At 37.4% G+C, this 21557-nt stretch overlaps 1 protein-coding gene across 2 annotated transcripts in view; it reads right to left on the bottom strand.

The window, feature by feature from the left end:
• Positions 1–21557, bottom strand: part of LOC126175803 (uncharacterized) — a 142506-nt gene that overhangs the window by 21515 nt on the left and 99434 nt on the right. For both annotated transcript variants that reach the window (XM_049922788.1, XM_049922787.1), the window contains one exon: positions 21390–21514. In XM_049922788.1, coding sequence (XP_049778745.1) covers positions 21390–21514 — 125 coding nt within the window. The remainder of the gene's footprint in view (positions 1–21389; positions 21515–21557) is intronic.

Genomic DNA, 21557 nt, shown 5'->3' with positions numbered 1-21557 from the left:
GAAGATGGTATATGCTCTCTGTACATCAGCCACACAATGTTGTGGTAGTGTAGCAAAAAAGTTGCAATTTTCACCAAAGAATTTACATAACACTGCCGAAATCACAGGCCAGTTGCATGAACTTCAATCACAGGCAAATATAAATAACTATGGCTTATATTAAATTCATCATGAACTATTATTGTTTAGTTTTGTGGACCAATAGACAATTCTAATCTGTTGGTACAGAAGATTATTTGTGCTCAATAAATGCCGCTGGCCTTAAAGTGACGATTACAAGAAAGCCTACTTCAAATATTCAGTGAGAGTTGCAGCACTCAAATAGTGGCTCATTATTTAAGTGTAGCCAACATTAGTAAAAGCATATTTTAATAAACAGTGAACTGTAAATTTTATGTGATAAACTGGAACACAGTTACACACTGCCCATTTGAAAATGACTATTGTTAGGAAGATTGAAATGCAGCTGACAAACTTGACAGAGAAGTAGTACCTACAGACAATATAAAGACTGTAGAATTGAGTGAGGAATCAGGACTTTCAAACATTAGTGTAATGTTGGGGAACCAGTAATGTTGATTATTACTCCAACTACTAGTAGTGGTGTGCATTCAGGGGAAGCAATTGAAGCACTGCTTCAGTAACAACAGTTGTAACACTGTATAATATAATTATAATCGTAAGGTTATTCAACAACATTGAGATAAAATTGTTAAACACACAGAACTAATAAGTTCATTGATACAGCACTGTGAGCCGAAGCAATATCCGTGTATCTTAGCTGACCAACTAGAAAGTTGCACTTGCACCTCTTTAGGTCACAGGCAATGTGTGTGCTTTTCTGCCACAACCTATGCTTGCTTTGGATGGGCATATAACAAAGGGACAAAGTGTATCAACAATAGTACCGTATTGCTTTGCTCAGTTTATGAGTTTGGCAAGTGTGTACAAAAATATGTGAAGCTGTCTGAAAGTATCTTGTAATATAGAATTCTAAGAAAAAAAAAGGAAATAATTAAAAATGGACGGCCAACACCAGAACTATCGGACTTGGTTCAACAGTGTGAAATGTATACCAAATGTGATTGGTTAGCTGGTAGCAGTGACCTAAATGTGTTGTTTTTCTGGTATTGTCTGTTGTTTGGAAAGGGTAGAAATACTAGTTGGACCAAAACTGAGTACATACATTTGGGAAATCTAGAGAAGTCAATAACCAAGCACAAATGCTCTGCTGACCGTCTCTGATCATCTGTCACTAGAGCCACTTTCGAGGAAGATAAAATACAAACAGCAGTTGATGAACACCTTAAAAAAGAAATATCTCTACACAGTCAAACAGTCAGGTGGAACAGGGCATCCTAAAATTCTGTTGAGGCAAATTATGTGGAACTGCTGAAGTAGACTGCAGACTATGATCCTCTTTTAGTGGAGCACACAGAAAACCTCCACCGTGATTAAAGGAATTTCTAATTAAATTCTAAAATGCATTTTCTCCCCTCCCCCTTAATCTCTTAAATGAGTTACATTTTTGCAATGTTGTCTTCCATTTGCCTGTCCAACATGATGGAATTCTTCATAAAGATTGGTAAACACTGTGTCCAGAAACCGAACTAAAGTTTGTGATATGTTTAGTGTGATGCTAAAACATAGTGAAGAAATTAAGATATTTTAGTACCCCCATTAATGGCTTGTTGGCAATTTTAGAAGACTTAAAACTTGTTTCTCTCTTGAAGACATTAAAGAAAATATTTACCTTCACCGAGGTCCTTTAGACCCAAGCAAGTGATATTTTGCATTGTGAACAGAAAATCCAAGACACTTGCCACTCCACTGCCATGCTACATGACTACTGTGAATAAGTTTTCCAAGAAATCTTGTCTCAAGTATGAAAACCTTCAAAGAGGAAAAATATCAACTACAAATGCCTCTATAATGAAATGTTTGATAACTCTGATAGCGACCTTGATTTAAGATTTCAAGATTATTCTAAACTGAAAATTTTAAAAATTTAAAATTTATCATTACATGAAAACTAAGAGCAATATTCTAACCAGTTTCCCAAAAGCTGCTTACAAAGTCTATAAGATGCACATGGAAAGTTCTTCAACATTATTTGATTGAAAAATAGTTTATAAATAAAGCCATGAATGAACTCGCAGAACTACTGAGCACCAATTCAATGCTAAACAAAAATTTCCAGCAGTTTAATATGTTAGTGCCATTACTGTATACAAATTTTTGTAATTATGTCTTCAGTAGAAAGGAAATTTTCAGCATTGAAGATAATCAAAAGCTATTCTCAAAATTCTACTGGAGAAGAGAGACCCTCTCACTTCGGAATTATTTTGATTGAAGCTTGCCTACTAAAGCCAAAGAATGGAATTTCAATTGTTTTTTCTTGTAGAGATGATCTATCAAAGTGTCAGGTTTGGGATTAAAGCCAGAAACAAGTTATTTTGTATTAAAGATTGCTTACACTAATATAAACTGATAATAGGTCTAATTATTGCAGTATCTATTCTTTCAATTTAAATTATCACCAGTTGTGATTTCATTTCAGTCTTTAATATTTATTATTTTAATTTAAAAGATTACCAGTTTTGAGTGTTGTCGAGGGAAGACTAGCCCTTGATTTACTACTGTTTACTTACTTAGTGCTTGATTTGTGATGGTACGCACTGGTATGCTGTACTGTACCTCTGATGAGAGAGAAAGATCATCACTGCAGATTTTGAGATGTGATATGACAGACCTTCTGCTGTGATTCAAGCAATGTAACACAAATGTTGTATTCACACCTCTAAAATGTTTTAAGAGGTCTAGATTTCAGAAACTTCCCCCAGAAGGTCAAAGTATGAGAACTTTTTTTACAGATCAAGAACTGCTAAACTTATAATATAAATATTTAAAATTAATTAATTACTAATTATTAATAGTATAATTATAATATTCAGTGCTAATACAATGATAATTAACAGTTTAATTATAACATTCAGTGCTTTGGCTATCTACATGGTCACTGCATGCCACTGAATAATAGATCAGTCAATGACAATGTTACTTAGAATTCTGAAGTCAGCTGAAGCTAATTCTCTGAATGGTGAAAATCATTTTGAGGATCAAAAGAATTGTATTAAAAAATTGCAGGAAGTGCTGGCCAACACAAAAATGGGAATCACAGACCCACTTACTTCTAAGGAAAATAAAATGATGTCAGAATTTCCAGCAAACTATGAGAAAATAGAAAAATCAAATAAAAATAAAAGTTTAGCTATTCATAAACATCTGCAAAAATCTGTTGACGAAGGGGTTGGTCAAGTATAGAAAAAGAACACCAACATTACAATTAATTTGTAGTATAAATAAACACATACTGATAAATTAGTCCTTGGACTACAAGAACAACGTAGAGAGCTTGAAAATAAATACAGTAAAATCCCATTTTTACATTCCTGCATTTTACCTTTTCCTGCTTTTTACATTCATTCTTGGCGGACCCAACAGATGTTCTGTTCTCTCCACACAATGCTTTTCCGTCATTAATGACTCCATGTCAGAACATTTCCTACATTTTAAGTTTTATTTCACACTATCACAATAGTTAACACTAATTTTCATACAGATTTCTGCAAAAACTGCATCATATTCTTGCTCAAATTCAGCCTTGGAACAAAGCGAAAAATGCAGAATATGTGCAAAGTTATTGATCATGGAATGTAGCATTAGCACGGTAAGTAAGATTTTCATTATCAGCGAGCTGGGGCATGGCCACCTGCATTACAGGTTCATGTTGTTTGGAAGAGTGGGAAAGTATGCTGAGTCACTGTCGTAATAATAACCACTATCTGACAACAGTGATTCTAGTATGAACCTTCCTTCTGCTCATTCCGTTGTGTGACAACAGCTTTAATTTAATTTCATAGTCATTTATACAAATAAATACATTTTTGAAGACAGCAACCTTTATAATATTTCACAAATCACTGTTACCTCCACATGAGTTACACTAATTCGTACTAGGCATGCAATGTTAGGTTGGCACGAACATATGTCAGGAGTAAACATTCCTACTCGAGATGCTCCTTAACATGATGACAATTTCTACCCTCTTTCTCACCTAGGACATCACTGAACCAAGTGACCACCTCGCTGCCAAAAAGCTGTAGATTTTGTGCCTATTGTTCTCTGTTTACGAAGACTGTCAACTTTAGTGTTTTAATGAATAGTGTGTTACAAGTTTTATTTGCCATAATTCTATAATGATTATCAATAATAAATCTCACATAAAACATAAATATCTTTCTAATGTGGTTCCATGAAAGACTTTTGCATCTTTGTTTTATTTAAACCACTGGACGTGATCGGAAAGAAGAGTGAAACCGCATGCATGTTTGCGAGTGTCAGCACTCAGCCACTGCCTTTGTGATTACCACGAAAACAGTGGCTAAGTGCTAACACAAACAACAGTGCATTTTTTTTTACTTTGTTCCAATCATGCCCAGTGGCGTAAATAAAACACATAAGCAAAAGTCTTTTCTGAAACCACATTAAAAAGTTATTCATGTTTTAAAGTGAGACTTATTATTGATAATCATTATAAAATTACAGTAAACAAAACTTGTAAAACAGTACTGGTTAAAACACTACAATCGACAGTCTTCATGAACAGAGAACAATAGGCATAAAATCTACAGCTTGTTGCCAACAAGGAGGTCCTTCGGCTCTGGGATGTCCCGTGTGAGAAAGAGGGTAGAACCAGTCATCACGTTACAAAGCATCTTGAGGATGAATGTTTACATCTAACATCAGTTCATACAAACTAAGACTGCACACCTAGTACAGATTAAAGTATTTCATGCGTAAGTAACAACGATTCATTACAGAGATGGTTGTCTTCAAGATTAGTGTTTATTTGTATAAATGACTATGAAATTAAATTAAAGCTGTTGTATCACAAGGCAATAAACAGAATGAAGGTTGCTGCCAGAGTCATTACAGTCAAATTGTTTAAGTTGTCATAACTGAAAACAGAAGACAGTTGACAGGAAATGTCCAAATCGTACCAATGTGTCACAAAAAGAACTAGACAAGAAGTCTTCTTGTCACTAAAAATAAAAATGATTACCACACATTTAATTAAGAATTCTGAAACAAAATATGCAAATACATAAGTTTCACTAATAGTAGTCAGTAAAACTTATATTCTATCTTTTCCATACAGTGACTGCTTTTCTGAATGCAACAACGAAGCTGTAATTCTAACAGTCGTCCCAAAAAGATAGTACCATACTGCTAATAGTAAGCAAACAAACATTCGTGTAAAAATTACGTTCTGTAGTAGCTTGAACCAGTGCCTACAAGTGAAAAAATTAGAAAAGATAAGAAATGTATCAGATCATGAACTTAATTAGCAAAGGACCCAGGAATTTTCGCTTCCACACTGAACATGATTGTGAGAAATCAGCCCAACATCAAAGCCACTGTGAGACAGTCTGGTTCCATGACAAAAAAATGTGCATGCATTCAGCCATCAGCATATGATCATTTGGATAGACTCATTGTAGAGGGATTTGTTAGTGTGAGAGCATTGAGAGTTCCACATGATGGCAACATATTGTGAGAAGAGGTACTTCAGTTTACTGCAAAAATGGGTATTACCAACTTCACAGCATCGAAAGGCTGGCTACATCAATTTAAAACCCATTTTAAAATTGTTTACAACCAACTGTGTGGTGAAAGTGTAAGTGTTGATACTGGAACTGTGAACCAATGGAAAAAAAGATCTGCAAAATACCTTTAAACATTATGACCAAAAAAATATTTTTAATGTTGATGAAACTGGTCCCTTTTACAACACATTATCAAGTAAGATCTTGAGTTTCAATGGTGAGAAATGCTATGGCGGGAAACCGAGTAAGTAGAAGACAACCATTTTAATTATGGTCAATGCTGTCTGGTCTGAAAAATTAGTTCCTCTGATAACAGTTAAATTTCAGAAGGCAAGGTGTTACAAAAATGTGAGAACTATGGCCACTAATTATGATTCCAACAGCAATGCATGGATGACCAGTTCCATCTTCACATCAACTGAATGCTAAAATAGAGGCAAAAATAGGAATATAATGCTGCTACTTGACAGATGTCTCAGCACATCCTAACAACTGCAGCTCATCAATAATAAGTTAAGTGTCCCTGCCTCCTAATTGAATGACTGAGTTCGAACTGTTAGATCTGGGAATCGTTCATTCATTTAAATAGAAATACAGAAAAATGCTTGTCCAGAAGGCTGTATTTATGCACAATGATGGTATGCACCCAAAATCTATGACCATATCACTTTTGGATGACATGTATTATGTAGCCACAGTACAGATGAATGTGACTCCTTTTAACTATTTCTGATTGTTTCATGGAAGCAGGATTTAAGTTCACAGAAAACATTTAGGAACCACCACAGTCCAAGATTTTTCTGTGATAGGCAAATCATCTATGTTTCAAGAGTATGTCGGTATTGATGGTTGAGTCATTGCTTCAGAGGTGATACAGTTGATAGCATCATTACCAAACATTTTGAAGAAGGGAAGAGAGATGTGACCGGTGAAGATGATGATGAAGATAATGACCAAGAACCATTTGTGTCAAGCATTAGAGAAGCTACGGAAGTATCAGCATTTTGAGGCACTACATTGGTAGAGCATCAGGTGATAATACATTTGATGCTTTGTATACTGTGGAGAAACATGCAGAGCTAACTGCTGTTAGAAAGAAACAAAAAGAATTAATTATTTCAGATTTCTTAAATAGCCAAATTTAAATTGTTTTAATCTCATATTTTTGACAATATAATGAGAATGACAGTAAGAGTAATTTATTCATTTCTGCTTATTGTGTTTCCTACGCTTTCCTGTGTTTTACATTTTTTTGGGTCAGTGCGCTGAAAAGTGTGAAAGCGGGTTTTCACTGTTATGTTGAAATCAGTTCACTTGCAGTCAAAAAAGAACAGTTACAGGAACAAGTTACCACAATTTTGAAGAAAAACATCTAATTATTTATCACATTTTTAACCTCTATTGTGGATAATGGAATGAACACATTTCATCCAGGCGAATTCATTAGAAAATTTAAAAAAGCCTTTTCATGAAGTGATTGGATTGATACAGATAATCTGCTGAAATATTGATATTTTAACAAATTTATCTTGATGACTCAGTAAAAAAAAGATGAACTTGCAGCCATATTAATTTAAACAAATTCCACTAGTTGTACAGGAAAAGCTGGCTTTTATACACTACAGAGAAAGTTTATTTAGTGGTTGACAGAACTGAAGGACTGAAGCAAGGTAATTTTTCAGAATGAAGAGTCTAAAGGCAGAACCATCACAATGAGAATACTGTACCAATACAAAATTAGAAACCAACAACAGAGAATTAACTGAGATGATATAAACAGGCAAGATGATAATCACTGGGCACAAAGCAAGGATTTTGTTAACCATCATAAAGATTGGATGTGTTGTGTCCTGCTACTAATGCACCTGAATTGTGAGTGTCCGAGTGTAGTGTCACCACGCATGCGTGATAAATCAACCACCAGCTGGCTCAGTGCAGACCAGCCACTAGAGGCCACCAGTAGAAAGTGTGCACATGGCACAGTCTCTGCGTGCTGTCTACTGGCGATTTGCACCTATATACACGTGCAGCCGTGCTGAGTCGTGCTCACTATGTTCTTTTAGTTTGTACTGATAAATCAGTTGTTCTGTGTATTGCTTATGTTGCACTTTCTGTATGATTTTTTTGTCTTGTTACGTGTGGAGTCACAAGATGCTTATTTCTGATATTGTTGAGAGTTTATGAAACAAGCCATATTTGTGTTACTTAGATTGGTTTCATGTATTACTTGGTTATGACACAATTGGCAACGAGGATGGGATGGTTTCTGCTTGTGTGTTTCATCAGGTTTAGTCATTATGGTCGCTGTGCTACCAGCCCTGACTGAACAGCTTACTTTGGCAGTGACCATTTTGTTGGCTTCCATTAATAGACAGAGTAATGTTCTGCCAGTCTCTCCACCCACTTTTCCTCTGTATGATTATTCAACCAAGGATTGGGATGCTGACAAAAAAACTCAGGCAGCATTTTTTGGCTTTTGGTTTGACAGACTCGACTTTGTACAAATCCTTATTATTAAGATGTATCAATTACTGTGTCAGAGTTGCCCCTTTACAAGAACCAGCAGCTCTTACTTTTGGTCACATGTGCAGTTTATTGTCCAACTACCATCACATGTAATAGCAACACAAGTTGAATTCTACCAATGCCATAAGAAACCAAACCAGTCGTATAGGGCCTGGGCAGCTGAACTTCACGACCTTAGCCGTAAGAGTCAATTTGTTACTGATGCCCATAACAACTCTATTGTGCGCAATGCAATTATGTGTTTAGCTCTAGACAAGGAAGGGTAAGGATTTAGTCTGTGAAAACCGCACACTGGCAGAAGTTATGCAAAAAGCACACTCTTTTGAAGTTTCTCAGGCAGCAGTTGACCAAACTAATGCATCAGGCAATATGGCAGTAGTGTCACAAGATGTGCCCTCTACGATGGCGAAAGCTTGCATGAGTAAGTGGCAAGGCCCGCATCTCGTGGTTGTGCGGTAGCGTTCTCGCTTCCCACGCCCGGGTTCCCGGGTTCGATTCCCGGCGGGGTCAGGGATTTTCTCTGCCTCGTGATGGCTGGGTGTTGTGTGCTGTCCTTAGGTTAGTTAGGTTTAAGTAGTTCTAAGTTCTAGGGGACTTATGACCACAGCAGTTGAGTCCCATAGTGCTCAGAGCCATTTGAACCATTAGCCAGTAAGTGGCAGTAGTGGCGGTAAACATGCAGGCCCAGTCCCAAGCAGACCAAGGCCGGACCAAGCAGCTGAGACCACACAGCGCCAGCATCAGCGTTCTCTGTTTCTGCCTTGTCCTTTGTTTTGTCCAGCACAAACGTTTGGTGTACCCTAAGCACTGGGTTACTTGTAATGATTGCCAGGCGAAAGGCCACATCACCTCCAAGTCTCATTTGCCAAAGGTCGCTCAGGATATGGACATGGATGTAAACTGTGTGATTCCAATGCTTGTGACTTCTTCCCAGTTGTTTATCAACTTAAGTATTTTTCATCAGGTACTATGGCTGCAGGTCAACATAGGTGCTGCAGTGAAGTTATTGAATTCTCATTCTCAAACATATGTGTGTTTAGGATCACCACTGTTGACACTGGTCACGCAGAAGCTAGTTGGTTGTAACAAACAGAACACTGTAATGTTGAGACTATTTATGGCATCTGCCTCTTATGCCAGTGGTTTGTTCCGTTACATTTTTGGTGGCTGGTGATGTGAACTTGTTCAGGATGGATGCATTTCAGGCATTTGAATTTTCTATAACCAATTCAGCTCTCCTTGTGTCCGATTAGGTGCCATATTTTCAATTGGAAACACTGTGTGAGGAATTGTTGGACTTATTTTACGAAGGTATAGGGTGTGCTACGAATTTTTCTGCTCGTATTTCTTTGAAATTCATAGCTCAGCCTGATTTTGTTGTGCGCATTTTACTCCTGTCGCCCTGAAAGATCTAGTGAAAGCAGAATTGGACACACTTCAATCTCTAGGGGTGGTGCAACCTGTTACGGCTAGCTGTAGTTCGGAAGCCATCACGAAAACTTCACATCTGTGGCAACTTCAGTACTAAAGTTAATGCACAGCCGATCGTGGGTACATATCCTTTCCCATGTCAGGAGGAACTGTTGGCCAAAATATCAGATGGCCAGTACTTTTCCAAAATTGATTTGTCTGAAACATATCTGCAGGCCCCTGAGAACAAAGACTCTCAGTGAGTTCTGGTTTTGAATATGCCTTTTGGCCTCTATCAATATTTGCACTGTCCTTTTGATGTGCTTAGTGCATCTGCTATTTTCCAATGATTTTTAGAGCAATTGACTGTGACTGCCACAGGTTGCGTTAATTATTGGGATGATACTTCATGGCTGATCACTTGAAAAATTTGCGCACTTTGTTTTTTGTCTTACAGTTCGTAGCCTTACAGTGTAACCTCATGAAATCTCAGTTTTTCAACCTTCTATTGTTTATTTGGGTTTGAGGTCTCATGGGTTGAGGTTTGCCCTGTGCCAGATCACATCTGTGCTGTTACGTACATGCCTCACCCTTCATCCATGAAGGAGCTTCAGGCCTTCCTAAGGAAGTGGTGTACTGTCATAAATTCCTGCTGAGGGTGGCTGCCACATTGGCCCACTTGTTGCATGCCTTGTTACACAAAAATGTACTTACCGTCCAGTAAGTGCCCCCCAACCCATGGTTCTGGATGACTTTTCTGAACTGTACCCCTTTCCCTAAACTTCTCCAGCCCTTTTCCTTTATCCCTCTTCTTCCCCTTCAACTCTCCTGCCGCTGCTTGGTGAGTAGATTTTTTATCTATCCATTTACACAGGGTGTCTACGACCCGGGACAACCGGGAAATCTGGGAAAAATCCGGGAATTTTTTCATCCGGGAGAAAACCGGGAAAAACCCGGGAATTTTTCGGAATTCCGGGAATTTTTCATTGTTTTAGCTTTCAGTTAAATTTTTGTAATTTTGACTGCAGAATTGATTCTCTAGCAAAGAATGTTATTGTATCCTGCTACTGGAGAATGATACTGCAGCAAGAAAATATAAACGAGAGGGAAAAAAATAAAACTTTAATGGCAGAGGAAATGTGCAATTTACAACAACAAAACACCGTGCTCGCACAAGCGTCTGCAAATAGCAAAAATATGTCAAAGGCCGTAGGGCGCAGACTGTAATTCTTCGTAACAATAAACTGCTTGCTATGAGCATGACGTCACAACTGTTCACATTAGGTTCGTTTGACCAATTGCCAGCGGTCTGTTGCGCATGCGCATTTGACTCGCGTATAAGCAGTACCTTCTCCCGCTTCCCGCTACTTGAAGTTTGGCTGTTAGCTGTATCGGTAATAGCAGCAAGCAGCCAGATGCAAACGAGAAAAAATTTTCTCCTGCACCCTAGCTGCCAGATTCACTCTTGCACGGAGTTCTAGTGGGGAGGGGGTTAACCTCCACGTGGACCGTGTTTACGTTAAGTGATTTCGCTGCTTCTCTTTGTGTACAGCTCCCACATCAAATGAAAACAAAACGGATATCAGGTGAATTAAAATACATTCACATAATTATAGAGGGCAAAAATATATTATTAATTTCAGTTTTCTGATTTTATTTTATTTCCAAGTTTGTAGCAGTCAAACATTAATCGCCTTGCAGAACAGTGAAGTTAATTTTGCAAGTTTGCTAAAGAAATTTGGCTTTATTAATCTTTCCGCTGAGGCAATTATTTTATTTGAAACGAAGTGTTTCATTCTACAGTATTGCCTAGTTCCAAATGTTCACCGAATTTCAAGTGCACGTTATCATCTTCTGCCATACATGGCATTATGCCATAATAAAGAACCAAAAATGAGATCGCAGAGTACTGGTACTCCAAGAAAATTTACATCTCAAAAACCACACTGAAAAGCTTAATATCAGATGGGACCTACTTCATTGTGAATCTGGAAAAAGCCAATTTGCACTCAAGCCGAATTATGCATTTTAGTATAGGTTACGAAATTCCGATGCTCTTTAGAGTACCCTCTGATGACCTGTTTCTTTTATGATGTAATGTAAGCTCTGTTAGTGCTTTATACACATGAACATGCGGGCTTCCTACACCAATACAGTTGCACACGCACAATAATGCCTGTTTTTCTGGCGCTCTCTGGCAACTGGAAAATCGAACCTATTTCTAGCAGTCTCTGGATAGTATCGCGAACGGTGGTTAGAAAAGTGTTACTTTCAAAGTAAAATTCTGAATTATGTTATGTTTGAGAAATCACAGAGCGTTCGTAACTGAACAGTTTGAGGACCAGCCACTTGCAAGAATTTCGAGCCGAGACATTTATGTCAGAATTTTAAATTTACTGGCACATTTGTGTGATGTATCTTAAAGTGTAACACACGCAAAAAATCAGTATTCCATGTGAAAACTTAGCTTCTGTTGTAGCATGTTAATCTTAGAGACCAAAATTATATGTGAAAGCTTAGCTTTTCTTTTAGATATACGGTACTGCGTACATTAATGTAAACCGTTAACTTTTCCTCTTGCGTGTTCATGCTATGTAACCAGTGATCTTGCTATTGGCTGACTATGACACGTGTCCTATGCTCTGAATAGCTGCTGTCATCGGCTGGCCAGATCTCGTGGCTTGAGATATGACTCGCTTACAAAAGGACATTGCAACCTTTGTTTCAACGCTCCGGAAACTAACGCGCTGTGTTTGGTGCAATTCGAATTTATACTTTCGTAATAAGAAAATATGCAGCATATATGTTGCTGCAAATCAAAGGTCTTTCCAAAACTTCTCTGCCCCGTATTTTTTTTTCCCCTTCTTTTTTTTTTGGCCTCCCCCGCCCCCCCCCCCCCCCCTCCCCGGAAGTTCTGCGTGATTGTATAAAACGTTAACCATTCAAAGGATTGATAAGTTTTACAGTTCCGAGGGAAAATCTACGGAAAACCTACTGTCACTTAGCACAGAAAAAGTGTATTTTCGCCTGGGAAAAAGCATATTTTTTAAACGGAATATCCGGGAGAAATCTGTGAATAATCTGGGAATTTTTTTTTTCTTTGTCCCCGTATACACCCTGTTACATCATATTATCAATAATTTATTATTTTCATTGTTATAATATCCTCTTGTGTTCATGTTGGTACACACTCAAGTGAGTGTCAATATTGGAGATTTGTCCTCTGCCATTAAGGTGGTGCAGCATTCCAACCATGTCACAAATGTTCATGGGTTGCTCCCAGAATGCGCCAGTAGAAGCATGCCATTGATGTCAGCACGTGATAGTGTACTATTAGTGAAAGCTGCACAAAGCCATGCATGTGAAACCACATTTTCAATACATCATACCCCGCAATAACAGAGAACTTTCAATACATCACATCCTGCAGTAACAGAGAGCACCAGTGACAATCCCTTCCATTTCCATACGAAGAGTCCCATCCAATAAAACGCAATGTTAAGCTGCCTGCTGTACTACACATCCCCTTTCACTAATTTTCATATATCATGTTTGGTTCAAAAAACAACATACCCCCTCCACTCTACCTTTCTTTTTTGTACAGTGATCAGAAAACATCACAATATAACCTTGTGTCCACTGCTTTGCAATGTAATCCCTACTATTGTATTTTATCAGTGGCCACACACAGCTTGTTTCAGTACTGTTAGGTGTTGTGCTAAGTGCATGGTAGTTCCAAACTGTCTCCAATGGAGACTTGACTTCCTACTCATTTGTACTAGATGGAGTCAGACTTCCAGACTTTTCCAAGTTGTTCATATATAAATTAGTAATATCACAGTGAACCCTACTAGGAAGTAATGGAATGGTGACTGACATGCCATATTTATTATCCATTATGAAACTTCAAGAGTGGCGTTTGTGCAATATAAATCAACATCGTTACAGTTGAACTTCTCCCATTCAAGAAGCAATAATGTCCATAACTGAATCGTACCCCAAATGAGGTTGAATCAGTGGCTTGAAGGAAACAAAAATGTTTTTTACGACTATATAAGAATTATATATTAGGAAAGGAGGCAGTTCCTCACAGATACAAAGTAATGTTGACCACTGCATAGAGGTCATCAAATGCAAACTCCACAGGAGACACTGTTCAAGCAGAATGGTCGAAATCATGAAAAGGATTTTCCATAAAATTCTGAGACTCTCTCACCAAGAGTGACTGAAAACATATTGTTAATCATTCCACATACACACTGTGTATGTGCATGACCACATAGTAGAGAAATTGTGAGTCATGTGACATACAAGTGGCCATCCTAATCGGACATGATCTATGAATGGAATAAAAGTACGATGAATTATATTGGTATCATATGTATTCACTGTACATATCACATAGTGGCTTGCACAGGGAAAAAATAAGTAACATTGAAAACACGTAGAAATATGACTGTTTCCTGATGATGCTGTGGAGTATGGGAAGGTCGTGTTGTTGAGTGACTGTAGGATGATACAAGATCACTTAGACAAAATTTCTAGTTGGTGTGGTGAATGGCAGCTTGCTCTAAATATGGATAAATGCAAATTTTGAAGATGAGTAGGAAAAACAATCCTATTACGTTCAAATACAGCATTAGTAGTATGCTGCCTGACACAGTCACGTCGATTATACATCTAACCATAACATTCCAAACAGTATGAAATACAGAAGGGGGATGGTTAACTATATTTTATTGGGAAAATTTTATGAAAGCATGGTTCATCTCTAAAGGAGTCCACATATAGAACACTAACACGACCTATTCTTGAGTAATGTTCAAGTGTTTGGGATCCTCACTGGGTAGGATTAAAGGAAGACATCAAACCAATTTAGAGGCTGGCTGCTACATTTGTTACCGCTAGGTCTGATCAACACACAAGTATTATAGAGATGTTTTGTGAACTCAAATGGGATTCCCTGGAGGAAAGATGATATTCTTTTGGTGAAAGACGGTTAAGAAAATTTAGAGAACTGGCATATGAAACTGACAGCAGAATGATTCTACTGCTACCAACATACATTTCATGCTAAGGACAACGAAGATAAGATGATGAAAAATTAGGGATTGTACAGAGGCATTTGTACAGCTGTTTCTCCCTTACTCTATTTGTTACTGGAAAAGGAAAGGAAATGACTAGTAGTGGTACAAGCTATCCTCCACCAAGCAGCATATGGCAATTTGCAGAATATGTATGTATGTATGTATGTATGTATGTATAGATATACTACATAGATGCAGAATCATGACTGCAAACAGCGGAAGTTTTTTAACATTAATTATTAGATTTTGTTTGTTTAAAGTCTTCTGTTCAATTTACAGACAGAAGGCTTCCTTATTTTTAATGATCACAGGGTAAGAAATCATCTACAGTTATGACAGAAGTCATACTGACTTGTACCTGAAGCCAAATATGGAAATCATATGAAATCATATTCAAACTGGTTCAACCAGGAACTCAACTTGTCTCTTGATCTTGGGTAGGTAATCTTTCTCTTAACTGGACTGTTTGTAACCAGTATTATGGATAGAAAATAAGTCAAGAAACTACAATGGTCCATAGCAAGTTGACCAAATATAAGATGATTTTTTTGTGAAAATTATTTATTAATATTTTGAATATTCTCAAAAGTGATTTACCAAAACATATATGTAGTTATTCATTATAAACAGACATGTGTAACTGGACTTATTTTGTTTAAATGCAAGCCAAACATCTGTAACATTGAATTATCTAACATAATACTTAGTAATGCTCTTTTTTCCAATACTGTGAAAATGAAAACATGGTCCAATTGGACTGTAACCCGTTTATTAACTGTGCAATTAGCCAATTTCGACAGTCGGTCATTTTTATGCACCTGTGATACATTCATACAATGGCGACACTGGTTTATACATTAACTGTCTACAAGATTTCGCATCTACAAATATTTCGTAACCCAAGTTACATATTTTAAGCTTCATCACTTCATTTCATATTTTTCTACATTGCCGAGACATGTGGACAGGTATACATTGCATTTCTGTGTGTATGTGACACAAAAATAATACAATTTAAAGTATTCTGTCTGCCCGGTTAATAAGTTCACTAACAAAGAGTCAGTTTATAGGCTGGCAAATATGCTCCAGGAGGAAGTCTGTCATGTTTTTAGATGTCTTAACATGACAAGAATGTTACAATTAAATAAGCAAGGAGACACATGGTGTATGAGCTGTGAATCCACTAGCACTGTAAGATTTAAAAAGTATGAGTTTTGAATGAGGCATTTTGCTCAAAACTATAGCTCCAACTTCGAGACTGCATAGAGCTGTACATGAACAAAGCTGGCATATTTTTAGTTTTCTAGCATGACAACAAACGTTTCAACTGAACGTGTAGCATGACATATGATGTATGAACTGTGATTTTGCTAGTACTATAAAACTTAAAAATTGTGAGTTTTAAATGAGGCTATTGTCCTCAAAACTGTAGCTATTATATCTATACCACATCAAGTTCTACAGGAATTTAGAAAGACCATACAGGAAATCCAAAACAGGCTCATTCTCCTTCACATCACACCTGTAGTTTCCAACATCTTTACTGCAATATGTTTCTTCTGCTGTTTAGCAATAGACAACAGTAGTGCCAAATGGTGGTGCAGGTGGCAGGGCATAAGTGACATACAACAAGGTTACAATACAAGAGAAGGAAAGTTGCTACTTACCATATAGCGGAGATGCTGAGTTGCGATAGGCACAATAAAAAGATTCACACAATTAAAGCTTTCGGCCATTAAGGCCTTTGTCAGCAGTACACACACACACACACACACACACACACACACACACACACACACACACACACACGCAACTTGCACACACATCTGCAGTCTCAGAGAGCTGAGACTGCAGATGTGTGTGCAAGTTGAGTTTATGTGAGTGTGTGTGTATGTGTGTCTACTGCTGACAAAAGTCTTAATGGCTGAAAGCCTTAATTGTGTGAATCTTTTTATTGTGCCTATCGCGACTCAGCATCTCCGCTATATGGTGAGTAGCAACTTTCCTTCTCTGGTATTGTTACATTCCATCCTGGATTTTCCATTGTTTGATACAACAAGGTTATGCATTTGTAAACATAATGCCTTCAACAAATTAGTTGAATTGTGATTGCATCATAAAGTCATTTCCAATTGAATATGTCAACCTATGAGCCCAGGTCTTGTCATTTGTGGGAAATTTTAATCTTATGTTTTAACATGAAGAACTGAGGCTCATAAAATACTGGGTAACACCTATAGTGTGGCACCTATTAGTGAAAGAATGTACAGAGAATGGTGTCAACGCTTCAAGTACAGTAATCTGACGTTGAAGGCTGGCATGGCGATGGAAGAGAGAAGGCGTTTGAAGCTACTGAAACCAACGGAAATGATCACAGGACCTTCTCATCAAAAGCAATTGATGCGTTTGAACCAGGCACTGAAAGACAAATGGCCACAATACAATGATAGACATGAAAAGGTGATTTTTCAGCATGACAGTGCTCAACCCCATGACATAAAGCCCATCAAAATGCACTTGGGAACAAAATGGGAGGTTCTACCCCACCTACCATATTCTCCAGACTTTGCTCCTCCCTAGTATCACTTCTTTCAGTCAATGGTACATCACCTGGTTCATCGGCACCTCTGGTCATATGAATAAAGCAACATTGGATCGATTCAAGTATATCCTCAAAAGACACACAGTTCTTTTACTCGATGATTCATATGTTGCCCAAAAGATGTGAGAAAATAGGGGCCAGTGATGGCCAATACTATGAACAGATTGGCATGCCTCATTAAGAAGCCCAGCATAATCTTTTGTAGTTATTAGTTTTGTTCTATAAATTCAAGGAGTACATACGGCATGATATACGATGTACAAGTTTCGATCTTCTACTTTTAATAAGACAGCACATGTGAGCACAACAAACACAATATGCCCATGAGTATTGCACCAGTAGCTTACTTAATGTTATTGACCATCTACAGACAGAGTCTAAATATCTTTGGTCATACCATAACAGCTGTGCCTATACTATAATATGTTAGTTTTCTATATTTGCTGTCTACTGTACCTAATCATGTACACTATTGTTTTTGTACCACATATGCACACACATTCAATGTATACCTGTCCACATGTAGCAGTGATGTAGAAAAATGTGAAGTGAACTGTGAAGCTTAAAAAAAGTAAGTAACTTTGTTTATGAAGTATAAGTAATACAAGAGCTTGCAGACAATTAATGCATAAACCGATTTCACTATTTTGTGAATAAATTACAGGTGCTTTAAAATGATCCATCATTAAAACTGCCAGGTACCTAGATAACAAACAGATTAAGCCCAATTGGAACATATTTTCATATTCAAAACACATCGAGGCTGTGGATACCCACAAAAATAAAATTTAAAAAGTTTTCCAGTATTGGTTTTGCCACTCTTGGTGCCACTACCAATCAGAACACCATTTATGACTTTAAATTACTGAACAATGTGAGCTGGCTGCTAATTGACTAAGTATCAGGTTCCAAATCAAAATGTTTGTGATTCAATCCTCAGTCAGTCATACCACATCCCCCCCACCTCTTGGAATGATCTGCCCTACGAAAAATGCCAAGCTGCACTGTTGTTTATGGTTCATCTAACACTTTAGAACCTCTTGTAACTGGCTGGTCATTTCAAAGAGCACCTTGACATTCAAATACATCTTTAGGTTAATGACAGCTTTAGTTAGTACAAATATCAGTGTGGAACAATTACTTATGTATGCTATACTTCTCACAGCACTCTATGCTACAATCACACAAGATAGTTCTTTCACGGAATACTTTCTGGAAGCTACTCATATTTTACAGAAGTTTCAGGCAGGATAATTTTCATCAGTGTATATTACTATGAACTTTATGGAAAATGATATTCATCAGTAATTACAGTTCGAAAGAGATCTTGCAAGAATATAAATTAAGAAATATGTGAGTTATATGTGAATGATTTTTTTTAAATGAGTAACTCACAATACACAAAATATGAGTCTAACTACCGTATTTACTCGAATATAAGCCGCACTTTTTTTCCGGTTCTTGTAATCCAAAAAACCGCCTGCGGCTTAGAATCGAGTGCAAAGTAAGCGGAAGTTCTGAAAAATGTTGGTAGGTGCCGCCAGAACTAACTTCTACCGTCGAAAATAGGTAGCGCTACACAGGCTTGCTTTGCAGGCACAAAGATAAATACTAGTGCCAAAACCTCTGCAAAATAAATAAATAAATAAAAAAGGTGGAAGACGAGTTTTTTTCTCCGCCCCGAGTTTCGACCAATGCATTTTCATACATTATCTAACGAAACAACGAAGTAAATACAAATTCCGTATTGTTCATCTTCGAATGTAGCAGCATTTCAATGTACTCCGAAAATCCGACTGGCAAGACTGTTTGGGGTTTTTGTCAATATGGCTAACTCTATGTTCTGAATTTTTTCCTACCTGTGAGAAGAGATGGTTACTAATAGGAACTTTTATGAATTGTGAATCACATGCAGTATTCTCTTCACCATAAGAATAATACGAATATAAACATTTTGCAATGTATTCTTTCGTGTTTGCTGCTATCTCATTTAAATCCTATCTGCCTAATAAACTACGAAACTAGAGTGAGACAACAGCAAACGCGGAAGAATACACACATCATGTCATGTTTATATTCATATTATTCTTATGGCTAATAGTGATACAGTCAGAAATGAAGCACGGCAATTGACTAGATTTTCAAATCTAAGATGACTAATTTCTGTGCAGAATGTAATGTAATGTAATGTACTAAAGTGGCGTCTGCAAAGATTTTCAAACGGGGAAAAATTTTCGCTAAACTCTCGTTCAGAACATCTTCTATCATACGCAATCTATTATTTGGTTCTTGTTGATCATTATCAAAGAAAGCAGCAGTCTCTTGCCATTGCTTCGCAAATGAGACGATTCCTTCCTCTCTCTCTCTCTCCTCTTAAAAAAAGGGCGGCGGTAGCACGCACAAAAGCAAGCCATGCCATGAGCGGCGACAGGCCGTGAACACACACTATTAGAATGCGACAAACAATGCATGACACAGTACAGTAATGCATTTTCAGCTTAGAGTGACATTAACACCTATAACAAAGAAAATGGCTCTTATCAGATCAAAGAAAAATAAGCAATCAATTCAAACCAGACGAAGCATGTGAAAAAGGAAGGGTACCCGTATCAATACGGACGGAGCGCCTGACGCATAGCAATGGCTACCTTGTAAAGCTTAACTGCTAAGCTTACGACTCGAACCAAACTACTGTAGTTGTATCGTCATTCATTAGACCTAAATTGTGTCTCATATTAAAATGGACCAACTTTGTTTCGATTTGGAGGTGCAGCCTAAAACTTTTCTCTCCTCTTGAATTTTGAGTCTCAAATTTCAGGTGCGGCTTAGATTCGGGAAAAATTTTTTTTCCCTTGATTTCGAGTCTCATTTTTCAGGTGCGGCTTAGATTCGAGTAAATACGGTACGCCTCTTAAATCAGGAAATAAAACAAGGAATACAGACTAATTCAACCTAAAAGTTTATTAGGAAAAAATTAAAGACTGGAGACAAGACCATTTACCTTACATTGGTATATGCAAAAACAAAACAGCATCTTTCCATCTGACAAAGAAATGCTGATGTCAATAAGCTCAGTGCATATTAAAACCTAAGAACAGCTCAATATTCAAAGGCAAAAATGCCCTTACAAGATGCTACTACTGTCCAAAAGTTGGGTACAACCGAGAAAACAAAGTGAAAGGAGAAAAAGTGAGCAATCTAAAATGGGCATCACAATTTGAATCGCGCAGCCTGCACAGCGAAAGAATACTCCCTGCTTAAGTCGGACATGTGATCAAAGATAATAGTAAGCAGTGTATTACGCTTTGAATCAGTTGTGTTTGTATTTTCATTGCAAGCAGAGAGTAGTTCCATGGTCAACTTGACAACATAAGGCTAAGGGGTGTCAACAGGACCTTTATCCTGTGGAGTACAATCCTCAGATGCTTTGAAATGGGGTTAGGTACAGAAAGCATCTCAGCAGTGTTCAGAGTACTAAAAAATGTCATTTCAAGGCCTTAGTGATAGATCCAATACATAAGGAAAATTTGTTGTTTGCCAATACAAGGTCAATCATGCGCATTGTATTTCTTCCCCAGTTTTTTCCCATACCAAATTAAAATAATGTGTAAGAGCACATAGTCTTGGCAGTCCAATAAAATATATCTTACAAAGCTTTCATCCAATGCCTTCTTCAGAAAAGCAAACACACACACATTCACACAGACAAGCACACCTCATGTACACGACTATAATCTGCTGCTTTTGTCCAATGTGACAGCTGCATTCTCATCTGAGCAGCCAGAGATAATGGTTGTGCATGTGTGTGGTGTCCTTGCTTGTGTGAATGTGTGTACACATTTTCTTTTCTGAAGAAGGCTTTGGCTGAAAGCTAAAGGTGCTGTGCCTGTCTACAACTCAACGTGTCGTCTTTATGGTCAGTACCAATCTACCATTTTTCTGATATTGTTGATATTCCAACCTGGATTTCAATTGTTTGATATATCACAAAGCTGCAGCGGAGATAATGAATATATAAAACTGTGCTTGTATATCATGACAATCATAATTATATCTTTCAATTTAATGTCACAACTGATTCACAGTAAAACTTACCATGTTCCCGCAGAACTTCAGTGAGGAAATTTGAATCCAATGCTTGAGATATTAATGTCTGGATGTAAACTTCAAAGCTGTTGTAGTATTTGGCTGTTTCTGTTATTGACTGTTCAACATGTGATCTGGAATAGTTATTTCATATTTTAATTTCAGATTCTACAAGAA

The sequence above is a fragment of the Schistocerca cancellata genome, chromosome 3 (assembly GCF_023864275.1).
Source record: "Schistocerca cancellata isolate TAMUIC-IGC-003103 chromosome 3, iqSchCanc2.1, whole genome shotgun sequence".
NCBI lineage: Eukaryota > Metazoa > Arthropoda > Insecta > Orthoptera > Acrididae > Schistocerca > Schistocerca cancellata.
This window is presented reverse-complemented; position numbering and strand designations above follow the sequence as displayed.